The sequence below is a fragment of the Sciurus vulgaris genome, assembly GCF_902686455.1.
Source record: "Sciurus vulgaris genome assembly, chromosome: 6".
In the NCBI taxonomy this organism is placed as follows: domain Eukaryota; kingdom Metazoa; phylum Chordata; class Mammalia; order Rodentia; family Sciuridae; genus Sciurus; species Sciurus vulgaris.
In genome coordinates this window covers 117,835,106-117,859,899 of record NC_136466.1, presented here as the reverse complement: position 1 = coordinate 117,859,899, position 24,794 = coordinate 117,835,106, and the positions used below count along the sequence as shown (strand labels likewise).

The 24,794-nt window shown below is 38.5% G+C and overlaps 1 protein-coding gene and 1 pseudogene across 2 annotated transcripts in view; one reads left to right on the top strand and one right to left on the bottom strand.

Moving 5' to 3' along the window:
• NLN (neurolysin) overlaps window positions 1-8,272 on the top strand; it is a 103,454-nt gene extending 95,182 nt beyond the window's left edge. The window contains exon 13 of the mRNA XM_079144876.1: window positions 7,795-8,272. Coding sequence (XP_079001002.1) covers window positions 7,795-7,929 — 135 coding nt within the window. The 3' untranslated portion in view covers window positions 7,930-8,272. The remainder of the gene's footprint in view (window positions 1-7,794) is intronic.
• LOC306664130 (high mobility group protein B1-like) overlaps window positions 1-24,794 on the bottom strand; it is a 642,241-nt pseudogene that overhangs the window by 239,139 nt on the left and 378,308 nt on the right. The window lies entirely within an intron of this gene.

Below are 24,794 nucleotides of genomic sequence, written 5' to 3'. Positions count from 1 at the left end.
TTCCTTGTCTCAAGGACGTACTACCCTTTGGAGTCAGTCACTGCTGTTCAGAGGCTGGGACTGGTAGACATCATTGGTCACACAATACAGAAGTGTATCTGCAGGCCTTCTCTTTTGTTTTTTGTTTGTTTGTTTGTTTGGGTACCAGGGATTGAACTCAGGGGCAGTTAACCACTGAGCCACATCCCCAGCCCTTTTTTGTATTTTATTTAGAGACAGGGTCTCACTGAGTTGTTTAGTGCCTCACTTTTGCTGAGGCTGGCTTTGAACTTGAGATCTTTCTGCCTCTGCCTCCTGAGCTGCTGAGATTACAGGCATGCACCACTGCATCCAGCTTCTTTTGGCTTTGTTTGGGTTTTGTACTGGGGATTGAACCAGGCATTTTAGCATTTTAGTCCTTTTTTTTTTTTTTTCTTTTTTTTTCTGAGACTGTCTCACTAACTTCCGAGGGTCTCAGAAGTTGCTGAGGCTGACCTTGAACTTGGGATCCATCTACCTCAGACTCCCAAATCACTGGGATTACAGTGTGCACCACTGCAACCAGCTGCAGGCCTGCTCTTGTAACCTCCTACTGTCCTATAAAGCCCAGGATCTGCTCTGAGAACTGTTTCTGATCCTATCAAGCTGATCACTGAGAACACACTTAATAGGAGGGTAAATATAAACCCACAGCATTCTGAATACCAAATGGTAGCTGTAGAATATTCTATGGTACAGCTGTTCATTCTGCTTTGAAGGCCTGAATCCAAGTATTAGAACTGGCCACTTATCTATCATAGCCTGGAGTACCTGGGATTAAACTCAGGAGTACTCAACCACTAAGCCACATCCCCAGCCCTGTGTTGTATTTTATTTAAAGACAGAGTCTCACTGAGTTGCTTAGCACTTCAACGCTGCTGAGGCTGGCTTTGAACTCACCTCGCCTCAGCCTCCTGAGCCACTGGGATTACAGGTGTGTGCCACCACGCCCAGCTTGCTGTGTTTTGTTTTTTTTTTTAAATATATACTTTTTAGTTTTAGATAGACACAATACCTTTATTTTATTTTTATGTGGTGCTGAGTATCGAACCCAGTGCCTCATGCATTCTAGGTGAATGCTTTACCATTGAACCACAACCCCAGCCCCCAGCTAGCTGTGTTTTTTTTTTTTCATAATTCTTCATTGTAAGTAGATATCACTTTTGGGGGGGGCGGGTGCTGGGTGCATGTGAGGCAAGCACTCTACCAACTGAGCTATATCCCAAGCCCAGATGTCACTTTCTTTTTCTTTTTTTTTTTTTCTTTTTTTTTTTTTTTTTTTTTTTTTCTTTTTTTTTTGGTGCTGGGGATTGAACCCAGGGCCTTGACATACTAGGCAAGTACTGTACCACCTGAGCTATGTCCCCAGCTCATAGATACCACATTTTAACTGGTTAGTTTTCTAAAGTGATGAAGAAGTTGTCTCATTATCAGACATAACTTTTGCCTCCTCAGCTGCTCTCTTAAATAACTGTGGAAGAACTGCTTGTGATTAATACTTTTCCAGCATGCACTTGGCACTCTGTAAGAATATCTTTTTTTTCTTTTTTTCTTTTTTTTTTTTAGTTGTCATTGGACTTTTATTTTATTTATTTATATGTGGTGCTGAGAATCGAACTTAGTGCTTCACACATGCTATGCAAGAGCTCTACCATTGATCTACCCAGCCCTGTAAAGAATCTTTAAGGTCACCAAATATAATTTCAAAATTTAGCAGCTAATCATAGGGTTGAAAAAAATGGGTGCATTTTAACTAGGGCCATTTCTTTTTATAAGGCAACTTCATTGTGGGAAAATTTCCTAAGACGTATAATAGACATTGTAGATTCAAAGGCAATTATATTGTTGAGCCAGAATTATCTTCCTCCTCTTTTGCATTTAGGGAAATTGCTAAGCTTTGTTCCTTCCATTGGTGAAGGGAAGTACAACCATGTGTCACTTCAGAAAGACCAAGAAAGTCAAGAGAGTTCAGTTTAACTATTATATTTTAGTCTGCAAGAGTACCTAGGTCTTACATGCAACATACACAGAAACATGAAGAACTTTAGTTAAACATGGAAAAATTGCCTGCAGAGAATGTATAATATCAAGCTAATGTGCCAGTCCTTTTCAAAAAAGAACCCTAGGCCCACTTCTTGCTATAATGTGTTACCAAGAAAGAATATGGCACTTTCTCCTGGAAGTTCTTAAAAGTCTGCTATCAAATCTCAATGTCTGCTTCTGTTCTCCTGCTCTATCCCCCAATAGCTCATTTTTTTTTTCTTGTACCTCACCCTTTTCTAACAACCTTGTGTTTTGCCTGACTTAAGGAACAAATGGAAGGAGGTGGGATTGGTTTCTTCTTGATATATTTTTTTTCTTTTCTTTTAGTACTGGGGACTGAACCCCAGAGGACTTAACCACTGAGCTACATCCCAAACCCTTTTTATTTTTTGTTTTGAAACAGAGTCTCACTTAGTTGCTGAGGGACTCACTAAATTGCTGTGCCTGGCCTTGAACTTGTGATCGCTGCCTCAGCCTCCCAAGTTGCTGGGATTACAGGTGTGCACCACCACACCTGGCTCCTCTTCTTAAATATTTTCAAGGCCAGACCTTCTCAGTGTGCAATTCAACCACCTGGTTTTGTTTTGTTTTGTTTTGCATGCTTTCAGCACTTCTTTGTGCATAATCTAGCTTATTAATTGTGTACTTCTTTACCTCCTCTTCAGATTAGAAGATCCTTGTAAAAGGAACTATTTAACTTTGTTTCCCCTTCTCTCTTCAAAAGTATTTATTAGTTTTATATACGTGGACCTCTTTGAGCCTACCTAGTAGTTACCCCCACCTCTTCCACTGCCCTCCCCATCTAATGCATGATCCTAGCCAAGCTACTTTTTTCTCCTGATCTCTCCCAGCCATAAATTAGTTTGTCCTCCTAAGGAACTCTGTTTAGAAGGCCTCTTCTAATCAGACAATTCCTACTATTTTTGTTTCTATGTCCCTGACTACTAGTCTTTGGTTCTCTCCCTCCTTTGTTGTCATCAAAAGTTTTTTTTATTTTTTTATTTTAATTTTTAATTTTTTCCACCCACAGTCTCCTCACCCTCATAGAAAACAAAGGGTGTGCTGCAAGCTGTGGAAGGAAAGGTTTCAAAGTCCAGCTTTAAAGCAGGCTGCTGATCTTGTTAGGTGCTTGGTCATCGTCACCTGTCGGCCGGATGCTCTCTGCCCCCATGCATATTACTCAGTGTCAGAAGAGATGACTCCGACTCTACTTCCCAGAGTCGGCAGGTTGAAAGGCCACGGGAGCTTGCATGTGCTGCCTCAGAGATGCCAGAGGTAGCAGGAGACCCAGGCTGTTTCCCCTTTATGTTTTCATTACTAATAAATGATAAGCATCCTTCATTTGGATAATTATGATTGCTATTAAGTATTACCTCAAAAGGTCCGTCTTCTTGGGTAAAATGAGTGCCTTGTCTTTCCTCCTTAATACTTCTGTTGAATTAGGCATTCTATTTCTTGCTAATAGTAGAAGTGAAGTCTCTTGTGCTTTTTGCTAGCTTTATTAGGAGATGAAACTAATTTTAAAGAAATGTAAAACCATGAATGCATTTATTTCCCTGAACTGTAGATGAGTAACTGTACTTTGGGGCAATGAGAGAAGAACAGAAGTGAAAGAAGGATAAGGTTTATCAAATACCACTATATGCCATGTCCATACATAGGGAGTAGGCAAAGTGCTGAAATCATCTAATCTCTGGAAACAGTGAGGTAGGCCTTTTCCCATTTTACAGATAAGACCCTAAGGCCCAAGGTCACATAGCTGAGAGATGGAGCCAAGATGCAAACCTGGGCCTGATTCCAGAGCTCCTGATTTTGCTTTAGAAATCATCAGTGTTAGAGAAGACTTGCACAGGTGCCAAGAAATATGTGCTAACCTTCCAGGATTCAGAACTGCAGGGCTTTTTCTTTTTTTACTGCTGTCTTTCTTTCCCCTTTCTCTCTCCCTTCCTTTCTTGCCCTTCTCCTCTCCCTTTCCCTGTTTTCTTCCCCTGTGCCACTGCTTAGCATCTTCTTTCCTTACACCCGCTTTCTCTTACATTCTTTCTTTTCTTACCTACCTCCCTCCTCACCCGATCCCTCCCCCCATCACCACTGTTGTTTTGTCCACACCTCTCCCCCTAAAATAATAAAAATAAAAGCTGCAGAGGTAACTGACACTGATTTTCCTTTATAGGAGAGCTAATAGGGGTTCTCACCACGTGCAGATCCTCCCAGAGGATGTTTGTGGCATGAAAAATGTTAGTGTTTTAGAATTTCTCATCCTACTTTGCTTGAAGTTCGGTTTCTTTATTGGATGAACAAAGTTGAACCAACTGAGGGCAGAGACTCCTTTTACCTGTGGCAGATGTCTCCCAGACCACATTCTCTCACCCAGGGAGCCTGGCACCTTCCTAAGACACAAATTCACTTAACTACTTTTTTTTCTTAACAAAAGCAAGGTCCTGTTACCAAAATGACTCTTAAACTCTTCTCAAAACTTCATTGCAAAGGAAATGAAACTATTAAAAGACCATCGCTCTGTAATTCAGGAAATTGAATCAACTTGTTTGGAGCCATAAGCAGAGGAAGACTTAAGCTGTACTGAGCCACATATTATGAGACTAAACAGTGCCCTGCTCTGAAATGATTCCACCATGCAGAGGAGTCACGAGCTGCCTTGGCACAACCATGTAGCTCTTAAAGTGCTCGCTTTCCTTTGCCACTTAAAATTGCAGTTATCTACACAGAATGAGAATACTTTCTGAGCTGTTAGCACTTTGGGTGATTTTTTAAATCTTTTCTTTAGATTTTCATTACTATTCCTATAGTATATGTAGAATGAAATGTCTCTTTTTAATAAATTAAGGATATATAACATCTGGATCTTGAGGGGACCAGGGATATAACTCAGGGGTAGAGAGCTCATCTGGGTGCATGAGGCCCTAGGTTAGAGTCCCAGCCCTGCCCCACCACCACCAATAAGTAAATAAACATCATAGATAGATAGATCGATAGATATAAAATATATAGAGATATTTATAAATAAATAAGCATAAATATATAGAGAGTGAGAATGAAGAATTTTATATATATGTATTTCTTCAGATAAATATTAATTATTGAAGCAGGGTGATGGGTACATGTGGGTTCATTAATATTGTCTCTACTACTAATATATATATATTTAATATATATTTTATTATATATAATATATATATAATAAAAGCTTTAAAATATTTCTGTAAATTCTGCAGATAAAATTAACTCACATTTTCTCTGTTCTTTCTATACTGCTCCTCCCAGAGAGCACCTATTTAAAATGCTAGTCAAATTAGACACATTGAGCACTGAATAAAAAAAGACTGGAGGTGAAGTGCACTTCGACTCCAGAGCTCCAATATGCTGCTGCTGAGAATAATACAGTGTCTGCCAGGAATAGCCACACTCACACTAAGGATTCTGAATTGCTGTTGAAACAGTAAATACTCCTACAGACCACGCAAGAAAGGCACATCATTTTTGTTTTTGTTTTCCTAAAGTGAATTAATCCAGCTCCAGATCCTCATCACCAGAGTTTTCAGTCAGTTCCACATCACTGTTTATAAACTCCTCTCTTTTTAAGAAAATCTATCCAAAATTGTAAATGAGGCAACAAGATTGCTACGTGCCTTTTCTGAATCATGTTGGAACACTTACAAGACCTAAAAATCTTCATGCTCCCGGCCCTAGACCTGTCCATTATGGTGGCTATGTGGCTGTTGAGCCCTTGAAATGAGGCTGGTGCAACTGAAGAACTGAATTGAAATGTACTGTAAGTGTTAAAAATACTGGATTTTGAAGACTTAACTACAACAAAACTCCCAATAATTTTTGTATTTTTACATTACATTGTATATACAGTGAATTTTTTATGGATTTGTTTTTGATTTGTTGTTTGTTTTTTGTTTGGTTTTAGGTGGGTTTTTTTGTTTTGTTTTGTTTTTGGTTTTGTTTTGATAGAGTCTTTGTTGCCCAGGCTGGTTTTGAACTTACAGCCTCAAGTGATCTTTTTTCCTCTGCCTCCCAAGTAGATGGGACTATAGGCACAGGTCATCGTGCTCAGCTTAACAGTGGTTTGAATAAAATGTTTTATTAAAAACTAACTTGTTTTTTTCTTTTTAAGGTTTTAAAATGTAGTTAGTTGAAAATTTAAAGTCATATACATATATCTCATGTATCTATTAGACAGTACTATCCTAGAGTTTATCAGAAGGAAACTTTATTAGACTATTCCTGACTAAGGTCCAGACTGAAGTTAGATGTTAGCTTGTGGATGATAGTAAGTTGCAAGTAATTTCTATACATAACTAAAAGGCAACCCCAAAAGTTTTGATTATATGACTCTGGAAGGCATTAAATAGTTTAACATCTAACCTGGTAGATCTCATTCATGTTTCATTTTTTCTTAACAATTTAACTAAACTTACCTCTAATGGTTGTACCAAGCAGAATTGTGTTACAAGTCAAAATATTGATTATTTTAGTCTTTCCTAATTTTCTAACATATACTAGAAAGAATGATTAGTCCTACCCAGATATGGTGGCTCATGCCTGTAATTCTAGCAATTTGGGAAATGGAGGCAAAAGAATCACAAGTTTGAGGCCAGCCTCAGCAATTTAGTCAGGCCCTGTCTCAAAACAAGAAATATAAAGTGCTGGGGTTATGCTCAATACAAAAAAAAAAAGTCCTATTGATCAAATGTAACAATGGTCGTAAACTGAAGTGGTACTCTCAATTATTTATTGTGCGTACTTGGAATTAAGTTTCATTGAATTATCTTGCCTTGCTTCCCTAAAATGACAGTTTCAGGAACTGAAAATACTGAACAATGCTGATACTGAGTAACAACTGTTTTCTTTCACATTATCTGCTCATGTGTTCATATAAATAAAGGCAAAGGAACTATAATATGTTTTAAAATTCCATCCCCAAAGAAAACTTTGCAAAGGTCCTCATGTCCAGCACTGACCCCCAGAATTGCCTTACTGTGGACAGTGTGCTGTTCTCTCCACTTCATTGTCTAAGGAACAGGCTTGGGTTTTATTTGTGATCTTTTATGAGCTCCTCATAAAAAAACTGGAGCCATCTAACAATAGATGTGTTACTGTTTTCAGGTACCCCTATTTGTAGCCTTCTGGAACACCTGCTTTGCTAACTCCCCCTCCCTTTTTTTGTACAGTACTGGGAATTAAATCTAGGGACCCTCAACAACTGAGTTATACCCCCAGCTCTTTTTATTTTTACTGTGAAACAAGGTCTCACCAAGTTGCTGAGGCTGACCTGGAACTAGCAATACTCCTGCCTCAGCCTCCTGAGTTGCTGCGATTACAAGCATGACCGCCGCACCTGATGCTCTGCTAATCCTCTGAAATCTCATTTGAGGTGGGGTAACAAATAAGACCAGGCTATGTATTGCTTTGGGTACTTTCTGTTGTCTTCTTGCCCATGGTGTTAGCTCACTACTGAGAATATCTAAGGAAATGAGACAATAGAAGAGGACAGTGTAGAAGATCTGAGGTTGAAGCTTCAAATCTCTTAGCTACCAAATTAAAGAGCAAATACTACAGAGCTGTAGCATTGGTAGAGGAGACCATGAATACTGAATAAAGCTGAAGCCCCTTTTTCTTCACCCCTATCCCTTTCTCTTTTGTCTCTAGAGATTTGGAAAATTGCTATGACCATGAATTATTAGGCATGATGTTTTATTTTACTAGGTTGGAATGAAATATAGAAACCTAATCCTGAAACCTGGGGGATCTCTGGACGGCATGGACATGCTCCAGAATTTCTTGAAACGTGAGCCAAACCAAAAAGCGTTCCTAATGAGTCGAGGCCTGTGTGCTCCATAAACCGGATCTTTGGTAGCAGTCCATGTCTGGAGGACAAGTCAACATCGCCATGTGTTACTGGCCTGGAAACTGAAGGGAGTTTTGCAAATGAAAAATTAGATTTCTATTGACTTCTTTTTGTTTTTTAATTTTAAAAATTATACTTATGTAAATGGAATTATAAATACTGTGACCTAAAAAAAGACCCACTTGAAAATAATTGTACTATAAAATTTCATAAAAGTGGATTTGATTTCTTTTGATAAAAGTTTCATATGAATGTAATTTGATTTTTTACTATTATCTAGATAATGTAAGAGGGCTAAGAATTTTTAAATTGAATTATATACATGATATAATTTGATCCTTCTTATATCTCAAAATTTTGTACTTGGGATTTCTGAACTGGTAAATGAATCATCAGATTCCTCTGGTAAATATTTTCTTGGAGCCCTAAGTCAACTTTGATCCTCTGTCTTCCAGTAAGGTGTGACTTTGCCTTTGCCTGCATGCCTCAAGGCCAAGGATATATGCCTCAGTAATTCATTTATCTTTGTATCCCAGGCCTCATGGTTCCCAGCTTCTGCCTCACTTAAGTTATGTTCTAACATTTGGGTTTGTTTTCCATTCTAATATTCAGTTAGAAAGAAAAAAAAAAATTTAGTTGTGACTGAACTGATCTAATGTATATTGCAGGTTGGTCTCTCTGAGTTACTTATGGCCTCACTAAATTGCTGAGGCTGGCTTTGAACTCGCCATCCTCCTGCCTCATCCTCCTTAGCGGCTGAGATTACAGGTGTATGCCCCCACACCCTGTTTATTGCAAGTTTTTGTATCTTGTACTAGAGTCTCAATTCCATTTCAAGGTACATCTATCTTGGCATAGTTGCCAATTAAAACATAAAGTTGAGGCTGCGTATGCGTGGGTATGTGTGTGCGTATGCGCATGCGCTGACTGGGATTAACCCCAGGGGCACTCTACAACTAAGCTACATCCTCAGCCTTTTTATTTTTTATTATGAGACAGAGTCTGCTTAAGTCACACAGGCTGGACTCAAACTTGCAGTCTTCCTGCCTCAGCCTCCTGAGTAACTGGGTTTACTGGCATGTGCTTCCTGCCTAGCTAGGCATCTTTTTGCTTCTCATGTTTCTAATAAGGGGTAGTGATGTTGCCTCTTTTACTGATCACCTCCCGGCAGATGACAGATAGAAACGTCACAGTGGCTATTTAGAGTGCGGTGGGGAAGAGGGCTGATGCTGATGTAGCCATAAAGAAACTGCAGAAGAGGAATCAGTTCAGGCAGAGCGTTTGAGGACAGCTGCTTCATTGCCACTAAGTACTTAAATTTGGCTTTGGGGAAGAGGCTCCTCCAATAGCCTGTTTAATCTGGTGATTTTATTTTTATTTTTTTTTTTTTTCTTTTTTAAGTGAACCTTTATCTCTCTTTAACTCTGTTTACTGTGGGCCTAAATCCCAGTTCTGCAACAGAACTGTGAACTCACAGTACTTATTTTTCCCGTAGGAGTCTACTCAATAAAGTAACCAAGACAGGATTTTTTTTTTTTTTTCAGTAAACTTGTTTTGTTTTTGTTATCATTGGAGCAGTGCTGCTATAATCAAATGCATGGCCTGTGCATGCAAGGCAAGTGCTCTGCCCCTGAGGTACACCCAGACCCAAAAAATAAACTTTGAATGTGCTCTGCACAGAACCTTTCTTTGCTCTTCTCCAAATGGACTTTGTGTTAAATTAAAAAATTATTATGTTACATAAAAAAATTTCAGACAGAAGGCTAAAACAAAAGCTGTAGCAGCAACACAGAAGGAAATTTTAAGACTAATATTGCCAAGCAAATACCTTAAACATCCACATGAAATCTTACCCTCCTTTCCGAGGTTAGTTGCCTGGCCCTCACTCAGCATCACTGTCTCTGGTCACCAAAGCTGTTTTTGTGGTGTTTTTCTCCCCTAGACTCTTATGTTTTCCTCTTTCAGACAAAAACCAAAAACTCTCTTCAGCATTTTCTCTTGCCCAATGTCATTTTCACAATAACTTTGGCATCTTAAACCTTAACTTATTTCACATGGAAAAACTAATTGTTGTGGTAAACGTTGCACACAATAAAGTTACATTATTGTCCACGAAAATGAACTCACATTTCTTTCATACTTTAATGTTAAAACTGAAATGCATGACAGAGCAAAAGCACGAAGGTGTTCCTGTTTAGGTCTACCTCTAATATTTGAAGTCTACAAAGTACAAAGCAAAATCAAATATTTATTAAAAACATTCAGTAGCATAATTAAAAGATAAGGACTTACTTTTTAAAGCCTTCTTATATATGACCATTCATCAGATTGTTCTTTCTCCCCCATGAGTGCAGAGTCACTGAGATGCTCTGAATGGAGAATAACTGTAAAAACTGCAATTGGGCAAACTTACATTCATATTTATGGGCTGAGCCACATATAATAAAGTCTCTGGTTATTGATCCAGAAGATTTGGGCATGTTTTGGGATTTTTCCAAGCATCATTATTTGTTGCTAAGAGGCAAGTTCTTGAAACATGTTATGCTAATGTATAATATGCATGATTCCTAAAGTTTGGCTCTAAGATGTTACAGAGAAAGAAAATTCCTAATGTAATGCCATCTGAAATAGGTTCTTTCCCTCTGGGATAAATATTGAGTGTTACCTAGATACCTAAAAATTATCTTAAAGTGTTACCACCTGAGCTACTTATGCCAAGGTCTTGCTTTTCTACAGCTAATAGGAAGAAAGGTAGATACTCATTGCTCTGTAGACAAGAAACTGCATTGTGCAGGAATCCAAAACTGAGAAAACAGCTCTTTAAGAAAAATTACTGATGTGGTTTTTGTATTTGTAAATGCCTTTACTAATAGGGAAATGGTTAATTTTCTACTTTACTATTTTTGCCTTTGACGTTTGTGTATAAATTTAAGGTCTGTGGAGCTGCTGGCTCCCCACTGGATAAGTAGGTTTGTGTAGGACTTTTTTCTTTCTCTGTCCTACACAAGTGCAATTCTCCATGCTCCAAGGAAATTGTTCTTAAAATTGCATCAAAATACTATCTAGTTTGGATTGCTGTAACAAACCATCATAGACTAGGTGGCTTCAAAAACAGATATTTAAAAGCCGGGCTCAGTAGCATGTGCCTGTAGCCCCAGCTACTCACATGGGAAGACCATTTGAGCCCAGGAGTTTGAAACCAGCCTAGGCAACATACTGAGACCCCCATCTCAAAAAGAAACAAACAGGAAAAGATAAAACTATTTCTCACAGTTCTGGAAGCTGGAACATCCCACAGTCTAGATGATGGTAGATTCCTCTTCTGGCTTGCCACCAGCTAGCCCCAGGAGCAAGCCCTGTGGTATGTGTTATATGAGGGCACTAATACCATCCTGAGGGCTCCACCCTTACAACTTCATTTAAACCTGATCACCTCCCAAAGGCCCTGCCTCCTCTAACCAGCACAATGAGGGTTAGGGCTTCAATGTATGTATGGCTTGCTGGGGGCAGGAGAGGAGGGCTACATTCATTCATTCCATAACTGGTACTAATCCTGAAATTGGGTTTAAGTATAGTTAACTGAGACCCAAAGAATGTTAAAAGAGAAATCCTGCCTCACCTGAATAGATAATACTAACCAAAGCTGCTCCCTTCCCTCAGCACATGACTACAGTTACACAACTCCCATCTAAAACTGAACAGCCCCTTGAAATTGAATATGACTTCCCTTAGAAAGGTTTGGTGAGAATAAAAGCCAAAAAAAAAAAAACCAAATATATATGTATATATGTGTGTGTGTGTGTATATATATATATGATTATATAATATATAATTTCATTTTCTTTGAAAAACAGTATGTAAAATTTATTTTTTCGGTAATCTTTAATGGAAAAATTCCCAGTGAAAACAATGCAAGTGATTATCTACTACACGTGTACGAAAGTAGAGGGTAAAGCTATAAATTCTGAACACTAGACCTAAAAGACCTTTTTTCAACATATTTACAGTAATGCTATTTAAATAGAGATTTTGGAGGGGCTCAGTGGTAGAGCCCTTCCATGGCATGCCTAAGGACTTGGATCCCATCCCCAGTACCACCACCACCACAAAAATGAAGAATTGAAAATTAGGATAATGAACACCTACCCATCAGTTAATGATTCTTTTTTTAAAATTTTTTTTATTTTTTAGTTGTTGATAAGCACAATATCTTTATTTTATGCGGTGCTGAGGATCAAACCCAGTGCTTCACACATGCAAGGTGAGCGCTCCACCACTGAGCCACAACCCCAGCCCCAGTTAGTGATTCTTGAGTTCTTATTTGGTTGAGTTTTGCCTTGCAGTTCCCTTTCAGAGACAGCACATCTGGGAGGGGAGGAGTGACTAGGAAATAGGCTCCTTGTATTCTCACAAGCTGATGCCTTTTCTGCCTGCCTATCTCTGAGAGCTCAAAGGCACGCCCAGCCAGCCATCCCTGACTCCTAAGAATGCCACGCACCTTCCCTTAGGTCTGTTGGTTTTCCTGGTTACCTTCACTGCAAGATAATTATCTATGTTCTTGGCTCATGTGGCTATGTTGTTTGTGGTTTTAAATCCACATTTTTCTGAGGGGCAGAGATCAGATGAGGCAGGGAGAGCCATGTCATCGGCCTGGAGTTGGAGTATTTGTGCTTCTACTCAAGCTGTTACCTTCATCTAGAATGCCTGTAGTCCTTTCTCTTTCCGTACCTTTCCAAATCTGACCCAATTTGTGACAGGAATCACTATTCTACCTTTTCCGAGAGCATGTGGTTTCTCATATCAGATTATCATGTATCACGTATTTGGGAAGAAATAAATACAAACTTGTGTCCTGTTTAAAAAAAAAAAAAAAAAGGCTCACCTAGAATTTTACCCCCCTGATAAAATGTTTATAGTATTTGTAGTGTGTGTGTGGTGGTGGGGTGCGGAATACTAGGGATTGAATCCAGGGGTGCTGTCCCTCTGAGCTACATCCCCAACCCTGTTTTCTATTTTGAGACAGAGCTCACTAAGTTGCTGAAGTTATCCTTGAACTTGTGATCCTCCTACCTCATCCCCCTGAGTTGCTGGAATCAAAAGCATCCACCACCATGCTTGGCTGTCTGTAGTATTTGTTATCAAAGACACCTTTACAGCTACAGCTAAGAGTGGCTTATTTTTTTAAATCTTTTTTAGTTATCAGTGGACCTTTTTTTTTTTTTTTTTTTTTAATATGTGGTGCTGAGGATCAAACCTAGTGTCTCAAACATGCTAGGCAAGCAGTCTTCCACTGAGCCACATCCCTAGCCCTAAGAGTAGTTTAAAGAAACTATTTAGAGTCCCACAAGACACGACATCTCTACTGACATTGTGACTTTTTTGTGGCTAAAATGGAGGATATGACTGGATTCCTAACTGTTGCGTTGAATAATTATTCTCATAAACTCAGGTAAATTTCATGACCTTTGGCTGAAATCACAATAAATCTATAAAATGGTATTATCAAATTTATAGTAACTGGCCAAGTACGATGGCCCACACCTATAATCCCAGTGGCTTGGGAGGCTGAGGCAAGAGGATCTCGAGTTCAAAGCCAGCCTCAACAATAGCAAGGGGCTAAACAATTCAGTGAGATCCTGTCTCTAAATAAAATACAAAATAGGGTTGGGTATATGGCTCAGTGGTCAAGTGCCCCTGAATTCAATCCCTAGTCCCCCCACCCCCCAAAAAATTTACAGTAACTGATCGGGAATGATCACAAAAGATAGTGTTATTAAGATTTAAAATCAAAGCTGGGGATGTAGCTTAGTGGTAGAGTGTTTGCCTAGCACATGTAAGACTCTGGGTTCAATCCCCAGCACTGCAAAGGGAAAAAATTATTTAAAATTAGAGCTGGTCATGGTGGTGCACACCTGTAGTCCCAGCCTCTCAGGACCTGAAGGAGAAGGTATCCTGAGTGCAGGATACAGAGACCATGTCTCAAGAAGGAAAAAATAATAATAATTTTGAATTACTTCAGTCCTGAGATAAACTTACAATGCAAGTAGACAAATGCCAGGTGGAAGGAGGTGAAACTAATAGAATAGTGCTGGCTAGTGGTACTTAGGAGGGAAATGAGAAGCTAGAAGACCTAGTCCAAATTTATGTCCAGAGCAATACCTGACCCCTGTGGACTCCATAGCTGAAATGTGCTCCATTCTAGATGTCACATTGTAAACAGATTTGGTGTTTGGAAGAGCAGGAACAAGATGGCAATGACTTTGAAGATATTTCTCAAGAGAAATATGTAGAAGAATTAGGGAATGTCAGTCTGGAGGACGAATTCAAAATTGCAAAAAAAAAAAAATTATCTTGAAACACTTGCAAGACACGGGAAAGAGAACTGGCTAGTCCTTCATGATTCAGAAGTCAGAGTTTAGAGATATGGGTCCTTCCACCCCCTGTACTGGGAATTGAACCCAGAGGCACTTTACCACTGAACTACATTCCCAGCTCTTTTTATTCTTTATGTTGAGATAGGGTCTTGATAAATTGCTGAGACTGGCCTCAAATTTAGGATCCTCCTGCCTCAGCCTTCCAAGTAGCTGGGATTATAGGCATGGCCCACTGTACCCAGCTCAGAACTTAGGGATATGGTTGGAAAATAAGAGGCTTTAGTGCAATATGAGGAAGCATTTTCTAATGATTATTCTTAATTAAAATACCTTCTGCTGCTCTTAATAAGCATTCATAAATATCCTATAGCTTCCAAGAGTGTTACAAAGAGGATTTCTTCCTTGAGTAGTTAGTTATACAAAATCAGCTTTGAACATTCCTGATATGACAATTATCAGAAAAACATCCCTCAGTGAGGTGTTCCCAAAGAAGGAGGGCTTAGAAATGGCATTGAGATGGCGGCAGCTCCTCCGATGCTGGGAGACTGCTGACTGGGAGCGTTTTTACTTCTCATCTGCAGTCAGCCAGGGCTTGCAGAAGAACTGGGACCTGGCGCGGAAGACTGACAGTTGTGTATGGCCATGATGAAGCCAAAAGCCCTTCTAGAATGAGTAAAGGTTCCTCTTCTGCCTCCAGAACTTCCTGTCACTCTCTACTCAGTCCACACACTGTTGTCCTCATCACACACAGTCAAAAATCTGATTCAAACACCTAGATTACCATGCCTGCCTCACCATATTGTGACCTCCTGAATCACTGTTTTTGTCCCCTGTCCTCCACAGTCTTCTACAATTAGTGAATAGTTAACAAGTGGTTAAGAAATATAAGTTCTTTAAAATTACCTTTTGCTATAAAGATGCATTGTTATAACTGCAAAATAATTTATAAATGAATCTAAAACTATGTAGGAATGGGGTAGAGTTCAGTGGTAGAGTACTTGCCTAGCATGAATGAGGCCCTGAGTTTGATCTCTAGTACCACAAAAACAAATAAGAGAGACTATATAAATAAGTTCTTTTTATACCTGCCAGTTGCAGATTTCTGCATGAAAGGGACCTTTTTCTTAGTACCCGAAAGTTTCTGCATGAGGCAGATGAAGGAAACATGATTTTTATAAAAGAAAAATCGAGCAATGAAAAATGTTTCTAAGGATTTGTCCATTTCTTTCTATATTCTAAACCTAAAGGTTTTGTTTTTTTTTATTTCTTAGTGCTGGGAATTGAACACAGAGCCTCATACATGTAAGAAAAGCACTTTACCACTGAGCTATACATGCCCACCTCCCAAACTCAGGAATTGCTTAATCCAGAATCTGTTTCACATGAAGATCTAAGAAAGGGACAGAAAGGGCAGATGTCCATGATTGCACTGAAATTATATTAATTTTTGTGCATGATTATGTGCATTTTTCTGGGGAAAAAGTCCCTAGCTTTAATCAGAAAAAAAAGTAAAAATTGTCTTAAAAATTTGCTTTTAAACTTTTGTTTTTAAATCCATTTCTAAGACTGTAAAGTGGACTGAAGGTATAGCTTAGTGGTAGAACACTTTCCTAACATGCACAAAACCCAGAATCACAAAAGAAAGAAGGAAGAAAGGAAGGAAAGAAGGAAGGAAGGGAGGGAGGGAGGGAGGGAGAGGGAGAGAGAGAGAGAGAGAGAGAGAAAAGAAAGAGAAAGACAAAAAAAAAAAAAAAAAAACCAAAGACTATAAAAGATCTATTGCATATCAGGCACTGTGCCTGGCACTGAGGATACAAAAATGACAAGCCTAAACAGTAGGTGCTCACGGTACAATGGAAAAGGCAATAATTTTACAGTAGATTGAGCAAAATTATAGCAGAAGGGTTCATATAAAGTCTGTGTGTTCTCTCCAACCCTAATTGACTCCACTATATAATTAGATCATCATGCCACAAAATTTATATGGTTACTGTACCACCTGCCACTATGGGCTTTTCAAATGATTCTTTTTTCCTTTGCAGCATTTCAGCAGTAAGACTAAATGGTGCTATTCCATCTCTGTTTTATCTAGCAGTTTCTTAGACTCTATTGATAAAAAAAGACTCATAAACAAGAGGTGAAAATATTCACTTTAACCATTTTTATGATCAAAGGGTTATAAATCAATAGCCATTAAAGGAAAGATGCCAGACCCTTCCTGATCTGGTAAGTACTGTGTTCCCAAGAGGGATCACATGCTACAAATCCAGAAAACAGGTTGTTAAGATGACCATGTAGTAGTTCAGAGATGATCCAGAATTAGTCAAGATTCCTTACTTTTTACTCCCATGAGTGTAAATAATTCCCATTACTACTAATAAAAACCAAAGGAAAAGCACCCCAATACTTTGGCCCCTTACTGCAGATTACTTGTGACTTCCTTTAATGTAGAGAGAAACTAATTAGGCAGATCAGTGACAGACCACAGAAACTTCAGAGTTCATAGCAAAGACAAGAGACTGGACTTTAAACTTCTACCCCATTTCCCTCTTTTTCTTTAAATAATCATATGCTTCATAGAAAAACTTATTTTTGTCTATCAGACCTGTGTATTTTCTTATTTCTGTGTATTTTACTTATCTGTGGAATAATATAAATTTTTGGTGAGGTATTACATATGTTATACAATTCAAAGGGTAGAAAAATCGAGATGGTAAAAAGTTTCTGCTTACCCTTATTTTTACATACCTGATCCTCCTCCCCAGGGCAACCACTATTACCAGTTTCTTATATATCCAGAGACATTGTACATGTATACAAGAATCCACACTCCCAGATAAACATCTTAACCACAGTGTTCTGCACCTTCTTTATCAGTAATCAAAACTTGGAAGTCCTCTTTTAATGATCATCTAGTATTCTATTGTATAAATGTACAGTAATTTATTTAATCAGTCCCCTATTGCTGTACACTTAGATTGTTTTCACTCATGTGTGGTGCTGCAGATCAAACCCAGGACCTCATGTGTGCTAGGCAATGCTCTACCACTGAGCTGCATCCCCAGTCCTTGTTTTCACTCTTTAAACATTACAAACCACACTGCCAATATTATCCTCATAAATATGTTGTTTTCCAAATCTGCCAGTTTATCTGCTAAATAAATTCTTGAAAATGTGGTTCCTGCCTCAAAGGGTAGAGACATTTTAAATATCGACAGATGTTGTCAAATAAGAGCCATATTTTTTAATAGTGCTTATCACAATTGTTTAACACTGAGAAAGTCAGTAAAAATAAATGAGGGAAAAATGATGTTAAGCAAATAAAGCAAAATCTCTGGTGTACTAGACTTCATACTGCTTTCTTTTTCCATTGGGCAATATGGAATAAAATTTGCTTCTTTCAGAAAGTGGTAGGAGTGATTCCAGACAGGAATTTTCTTTCTCTTGTAATGATTGGATAGGTCCTAAAAGGAATGTAAGACCTCATCCCAGAACAAAGCAGAAGTCAGTCCTTTTGTATTCAGGACAAAGTGGGGAAAACCAAAAGATCCATTTTGTCATCCCTGTCCCAAATCAGATGCCTTTCTGTGGTCTTAAATGTTTGTGCGGCTGACAAGTGGGACTTCTGTTGTGATTCACAATGCGATCACTGTTCTAAACATGCACATGGCCCACTCTGTCTCAGCTTCAATTATAAAATCTTCAGCCAGAGGCTATTATCCTCTGTTTTGTTCAGTCAACAGCACAGTTAGCCAGTGAATTTCCAGCTGGGATCAGGTGGCAGGAGAGGAACTTCTCTAAGACCCCAGTACACACTCTCCTGTGCAGTCTCTCTGATCAGGATTATTTTCCTGAAGTCATTTGGGAAGGTGACCAACTTTGCCTTTCCTTCATGGTTCAGGGTCGGGGAATAGGAGTAGCTTAATAGTGTCTTTCTCAAAACTAAGGCAGAAGCTCTGGAATTCACAGAATTCCAACCTTTTGTTTCATTATGGTCATGGTACTAAGCTAAGTCCTATGGTCTAACCAGTCACAGGAAGCATCTTTTTCTCCCCTGCCCTTCCTTCCCTCTTCCTTTTCCCCAAAATTCCCATTAGAGGAATGAAAGATTCTGAGCAATCCTTTCCAAATCTCAGCAGGAACAAGACGGAAATCTAAGGTAGAAAGTGTGGTCTGTGAGTCCTAGACAACAGATCTAGGTGCATTTTACTTTGGAAGTGGGATCTTAGGAGGCTTTCTATACAAAACCCCAGTTCAAAATGATAGTCAGTATTCTAATGTCTGCAGGCTAAATGAGGGGCTTGGAGGGATCAGGATAAGAATAAATCATATGCAACCACTTCTAAAGAAAATTCCTTTCAAAAATGTATGTCCAGGGTCTAGGGGTGCAGCTCAGTGGTAACCTTGAAGTTCTGGGTTCCATTTATAGCACCATCAACAAAACACAATGAAAATCAGTTTGTACAGAATACAAAAGAGCTCGATTCCTTTCATAACTCACCAACTAATTTTAAGTAAGCTTATGAACCTTTTCCAAGAAAGCCAGACTACTACTTGGCTGTATCTACTAAAGTTCAGGTTAAGGGGAATTGTCCTAGTTAAAGCCAACTTGTCTTACAAACGTAGTGTGTATTTGTGTTAAAGGTTATGAAGACCTGATTAGTTCCTCTGGCCACCTAGTAAGTTTCTCAGTATCCTATCAGAATTCAGATAGGGCGTGTTACAACTACAGCAATGCGCTGTTTTTCTCTGGTGCCAGTAGACAGAATGTCAATACGCTTGCTGCATTCTTCTGGGGTAATAGAAATGAACTCATTACATTAGATAGTGAATCATGTGCCCAGGGTACACTTCCCTCGCCCTGAACACATGGACTCTCCCAGGTTAAGGTCACTGATCTGCCATCTGTTGTTCTAGTAGCCAGGAGAGAGTGGCATAGAAGAGCCATTTTCTAGGGGGACAGAGGAACTAATCAAGACTTTGTAGACTTTAAAACAAATACACACCACACTTGTAAAAACAAGTTGGCTTTAATTAACTCCTCCCGCCCCCACACACACCTTAATTTGAACTTCAGTAGGTGCAGCCAGGTAGCACTCTGGCTTTCCTGGAACACGTTCAAAACCTTATGATATTTGAAATGGTGGTGATGGGCTAACGTGGAGACAAGTGCAGATGTGTCTGTCAGGAGGTAAACACAGGAGGGAAACGTTGGAAGGGAGGGTGGAGAACTTAATAGAGGGCAAGTAGGTATGAACAAGGATCATTGCAGAAATCTGAGGAAGGTACAAATATTCAAGAAAAGAAAGTGTTCAGTTTCAAGGATCTGTTCAATTAGCAATTATTAATTCAAAGTGAGTGGGACGTTTTACTTTTCAAAATTACTGTAAGGAAGTGTCTAACTGCTTCCAAAGAATACTCAGAACTTTGTTAACCATGAGTTAAAAGAAAATTCCCCAAAATATGATCATCTTTTTTTTTTCCCCCTGGTATCAGGGACTGAACCCAGGGGCACTTAGCCACTGAGCCACATGCCCAGCCCTTTCTATACTTTTTTTTTCTTTTTTTAATTTTAAGATAGGGTCTTACTAAGTTGCTTACAGCCTCACTAAATTGATGAAGCTGGCTTTGAACCTGCAATCCTCCAGCCTCAGCCTCCCAAGCCACAGGGATTACAGGCTTGGCCACCACACCCGGCTGCTTACCTCTTATGTATAAAAACTTTTGTAGTCATGTTTTAATGGAACATTATCACAACTGACCTTTACTGTGCATGCCAAAAAAACTTGCTGCCACTATGAGACCCTAGAGGAAGAAGCAAAAGGAGCTGTTTGGCCAACTTGACATATTTGTAACATTTCTAAACAGCCTAATTAACCAATAATCAAAAGAACAAAGTAAGTAGTTCAACCTAAGTATCTACAACCAACCTAAATAACTTTTGTCAATCAGAGGTTTCTGCCTAAAATTTGGAAATTATCATGTTTATCATAATTTTTATTTTGAATTTTTTGTGTGCCCACAAAGCTCACTCTCTATTCCCACTGTTTTAGATACATTTTCACTTATACCACATTCCTTGAGCAGAGAAATACACTTTCATGCTGAGTGTTTTCTTTTGATGCCAAGACACTTTAAAGATTAAGTCTGGAAAGTGAAAGAAATAAATGCTATTCCTTTCCCATCTGGATTTTGCCAACCAAAAGGCAAGAGAAATAACAGTCTCAGCACACATCGTATTTTGTCCTGTCTCTCTCACTCTGCTCAGGATTAAATGTTTCCCTGTTCGTAACCAAAATGGAAATACGATCTCATGTTTGTTTCTTGTGTTGCCTTTGCATTTCCTATGTCAATAGGGTATAAATTTTCATTTAGTGACAGAACCTCTTCCCCCAAACAGGAAAACTCTTCAGGGATCTTGCTGTAACCTATCCAAGTGCTGCTGACTCTCATAGGTAGGCACCGTATCAAAATAGAGTGGTGTTTTGAGATGTAAAAGTGGCATCACTTAGTAGTGTCATCTCTGCACTCCAGGTGCAACTTCAAGGATTCTGCAAGACAGGGTTGCCAAATACTAATTAAACTAATTGACAATCTGTGCTGTTTTAAAATCTGATTTTGGGGTTTCTCTGGTGAGAAGAGGAGATATATTCCATTCCTCACACAAAATGCAAAAATTTTCATCACATTATATACTTAGCAAAAAATTGTAAGAAAACATGACCTCATCTCTCAGCAATTTGGAGAGAAGACAAGTATCTGTATACATGTGTTTATTTCTATTCTCCTATCATTTCAATATGCTCAATACATAATAAAATATATTTCAAAGGACAAGATAGGCTAACTTGAGATAGAGCAAGATGAACAAGTTCGTAATAGCTACTATGATTTTCCAATGCTAAAAGAAAGAAAAAAGCTTTCCAGTCCCCTAAAATAAAATACAGTCAACAGATCAAAGATGCACAGGAAATAGAAAGAGCAAAAACTTGTAAGTCTGAAATCAACAAGGCAATTCCAGCTCATACCTGTTAGATTGGAAGCAATCTGTCTATTAAGGTTGAAGATGACACACCCAGTAATTCTACCTCAAGATATGCACCATTAAACTTCTACCTGTGTACCATGAAATATCTACTGGAGTATTCATAGTAGTTATGTTTATAATACAAAGCATTAAAAACCACCAAAGCATCTATCATGAGAAGAATGAATAATGTATTGGGATATACTTGAACCATGAGCTACAATGCAGTTAGGATGACAGAACCAAAGCTACAGATATCAAAGATAAATATGATTCAAGAGCAATGTTGAGCAAGGAAGTGCCATCACAGAGGATGTTCGGATCCACCTATATCTAAAGTTAAATATATTTGTGCATTCAAAACAATACTATATATCTTTAATGGATCTGTACAAAGAAGCATAAAAACATCCACATGAAAATGGGCACTGAATTCAAGACTATGGTTTCCTCTGGTGAGGGAAGAAGAAAACAAGATGCAGAACAGATATATAGAAAACTGCAACTACAGCTAATACACACACACACACACACACACACACACACACACACACACACAGAGTCTTTTAAAGCCTGATAGAAATATAGGATAATGTTTTTAAAAATTTTTAAACTTCTCTATTTTTATTTTTTTAATTTATTATGGGGTGCCAGGGATTGAACCCAGAGGCATTTAGCCACTTAGCTACATCCCCTTCCTTTTTATTTTTTTATTTTGAGACAGGGTCTTACTAAGTTGCTTAGAGCCTCACTAAGTTGCTGAGGCTGTCCTTGAACTTGCAATCCTCCTGCATCAGCTTCCCAATCTGCTTCCCAATAATACAGGTGTACACCAACATGCCTGGCTCATTTTTTACTTTATGAATTATTTTGTAATTTTAAAAAGTGCTTCTAAAGGATTTGTCAGATTTGTGGCTTTCAGAGCAAACTTACCAGAAGTATATGTAACTTAAATCATACAAAACTCATGCATAATGGAGTTCCCACCACACTCACTCTTTTTGTTTAAGAATACCCCCTGGAACCAGGTGCAGTGGCACATATCTATAACACCAGGGACTCAGGAGGCCAAGACAGGAGGATCGCAAGTTTGAGTTCAGCCTGAGCAACTTAGTGAGACCCTGTCTCAGAATAAAAATGTCTGGGAATGTGGCTCAGTGGTAAAGCACTCCTGGGTTCCCTGGGTTCAATCCCTCAGTACCAGAAGAAAAAAAAAAATAGCCCTTGAATATTCCCCTAAAATAAAAGCCAAAAATGAGTCCTCATCTACTGCAAAACTGAAACAGTTGAGGTCATGGTTTAAAAGCATAGAAGTTAGATGGCTTAAGTCCCTGGCTTGGCTTCAGTGGTACATGGCTATCCTGAACGATGTCCCACCTCCTGGCATTGCAGTGCCTGGAGTACTGGGAGATCCCTGAGGGTCTGGAGATCCCCATGCTTACCTTCGAGAGTTGGGTTAAACTCCTGACGTGACTCTTGCGGGTTGTAGTGTTCGGCCAGCATTCACTGTCTCTCCACTTTTCTTCCTTCCTGGTGGAGTTCCAATTTTCATCATGTATCCTGATTTGCCTAAGGGTATTCCCATGCCCCTTGCCAATACTCAATTCAGAAAAGGGCAGTGATCAGTGAGAAATTTACTAAGGACTTCTGAAGAGAGCTTCCTAGTGTTCAAGATAAAGCTATGGAAAGAAACAGCCTCTTCCTCTGGCATTACTGTATGTCAATTTGAGGCCCACAGATGTAGCAGCCCTTTAACTACCAGGCTGAAGATGAAGCCAACACTTGCTCAAAAGAAGAGCCAAAAGAATTGCAGAGGGGGTTGGGGATGCAGCTCAGTGGTATAGCTCTTGCCTAGCATGCATGAGGTCCCCAACACTGGGAAGGAAGGAAAGAAAGGAGGGAGGGAAGAAGGGGAAAAGTCAGTGTAGCTAGGTCAACCCTTCAGACAGCCTCACTGCTGGACATTCTCAGAAGCGAATATTCACATATTAATGTCTGCCCTGTTAGTTGGCTGAGTGGTTTTGGAAATCAAAATGAGCCAATGTATGTGAATGTGCTTCGTAAACTATAAATTCTAGTCAAGGACAAGTTAGTACTATTATTAATAATTTTGCTACTAAGTCTAAGGTACAAATTTTAGTACACTACATGAATTATATGTTTTAGAAAAATACATTTAACTCATTTATTTTAAACTAATAATTCCCAGAAACTTTTGAGAATTTATGATTCATTTTTTTAAACCATAAAAAGCAGGTATATGTTTATAGTACTAGTTGAGTATATCATCAGTAATGAGTTTTTATACAAGTATAGGAATAAGCTTTTGAATAGCCGTTATGTTAAAGGAGTTAAAAGATGTTTGCCCATAAAGTGTGCTCTTCTTACTTAAAAGTGGCACAGTATTTGGCATAACCTCTCTGGTCTTGGTTCACATTTGTGAAGAGGGTTTTCATGAGGATGAAGGGAGAGGGCTGGGAATATAGCTCAGTTGGTAGTGTGCTTGCCTTGCAAGCACAAGGCCTCTGGGTTCAATCCCCAGCACCGCAAAAAAAAAAAAAAAAAAAAAAAAAAAAAAAAAAGGATTAAGGGAGAAACTCCATGTGAAGTATGAGGAGCAGGACCTGCAACAGTTACAAGGAGAAGACTAACAGCTAACTCTTGTTTAGCATTTACTACATTCCGGGCATGCTCTAATCCCTGCACATTGATCAGCTCATACAGCATAATTGTATTCTTGTGTTTTCTTACATTTATGTATTCCTAAAATAGCTTTATTGTTTTAGAGAAAATGTCACATTCTTATTATTTAGAAAATTCAAACAATAAAAAATGTGAAAATGGATGAAAACCACCCCAAATTCTATGTTACTACTTGGATATTAGATAAACAACCAGACTTTTCTCTGTTATATGGCAAATACAGATTCACCCACACCACCATACACACACACACACATTTATACACAATACATATATGCACACCCAAATATATATACATAGATATGTATGGTATATAAATTGTGTGTGTACATGTATAGATATTGATCTATATAAATTACATATGTTTATACACAACTGTTTTTATTAGGAAAAATAGCATTATTTATAAAACTATAATTGATTTCACATCCTAGGAAATAAAAGAAGTAACACTTTTTCATATTATTTGAAATAGAACCTATTAGTGAGCAGAGTCTAGTTGCATCTTTACATAAAGAGGGTCATATGTTTCCCCCTGGTTCTGAGGATCCCAGGGCCTCACACGAGCTGGGAAACACTCTATTACCGAAACATACACCTCTCCCAGCATCATGCTTTTATAAGGATCATAATATTTTTTAAAAATATAAAGTAGCTCTTCAATTTTATAACAAATAACCCTGATTTTTTTCATAATAAATACTTATTCCTAGCTGTCTTTTTTTTTAATTTTTGTACTAAAATATTTTAAATT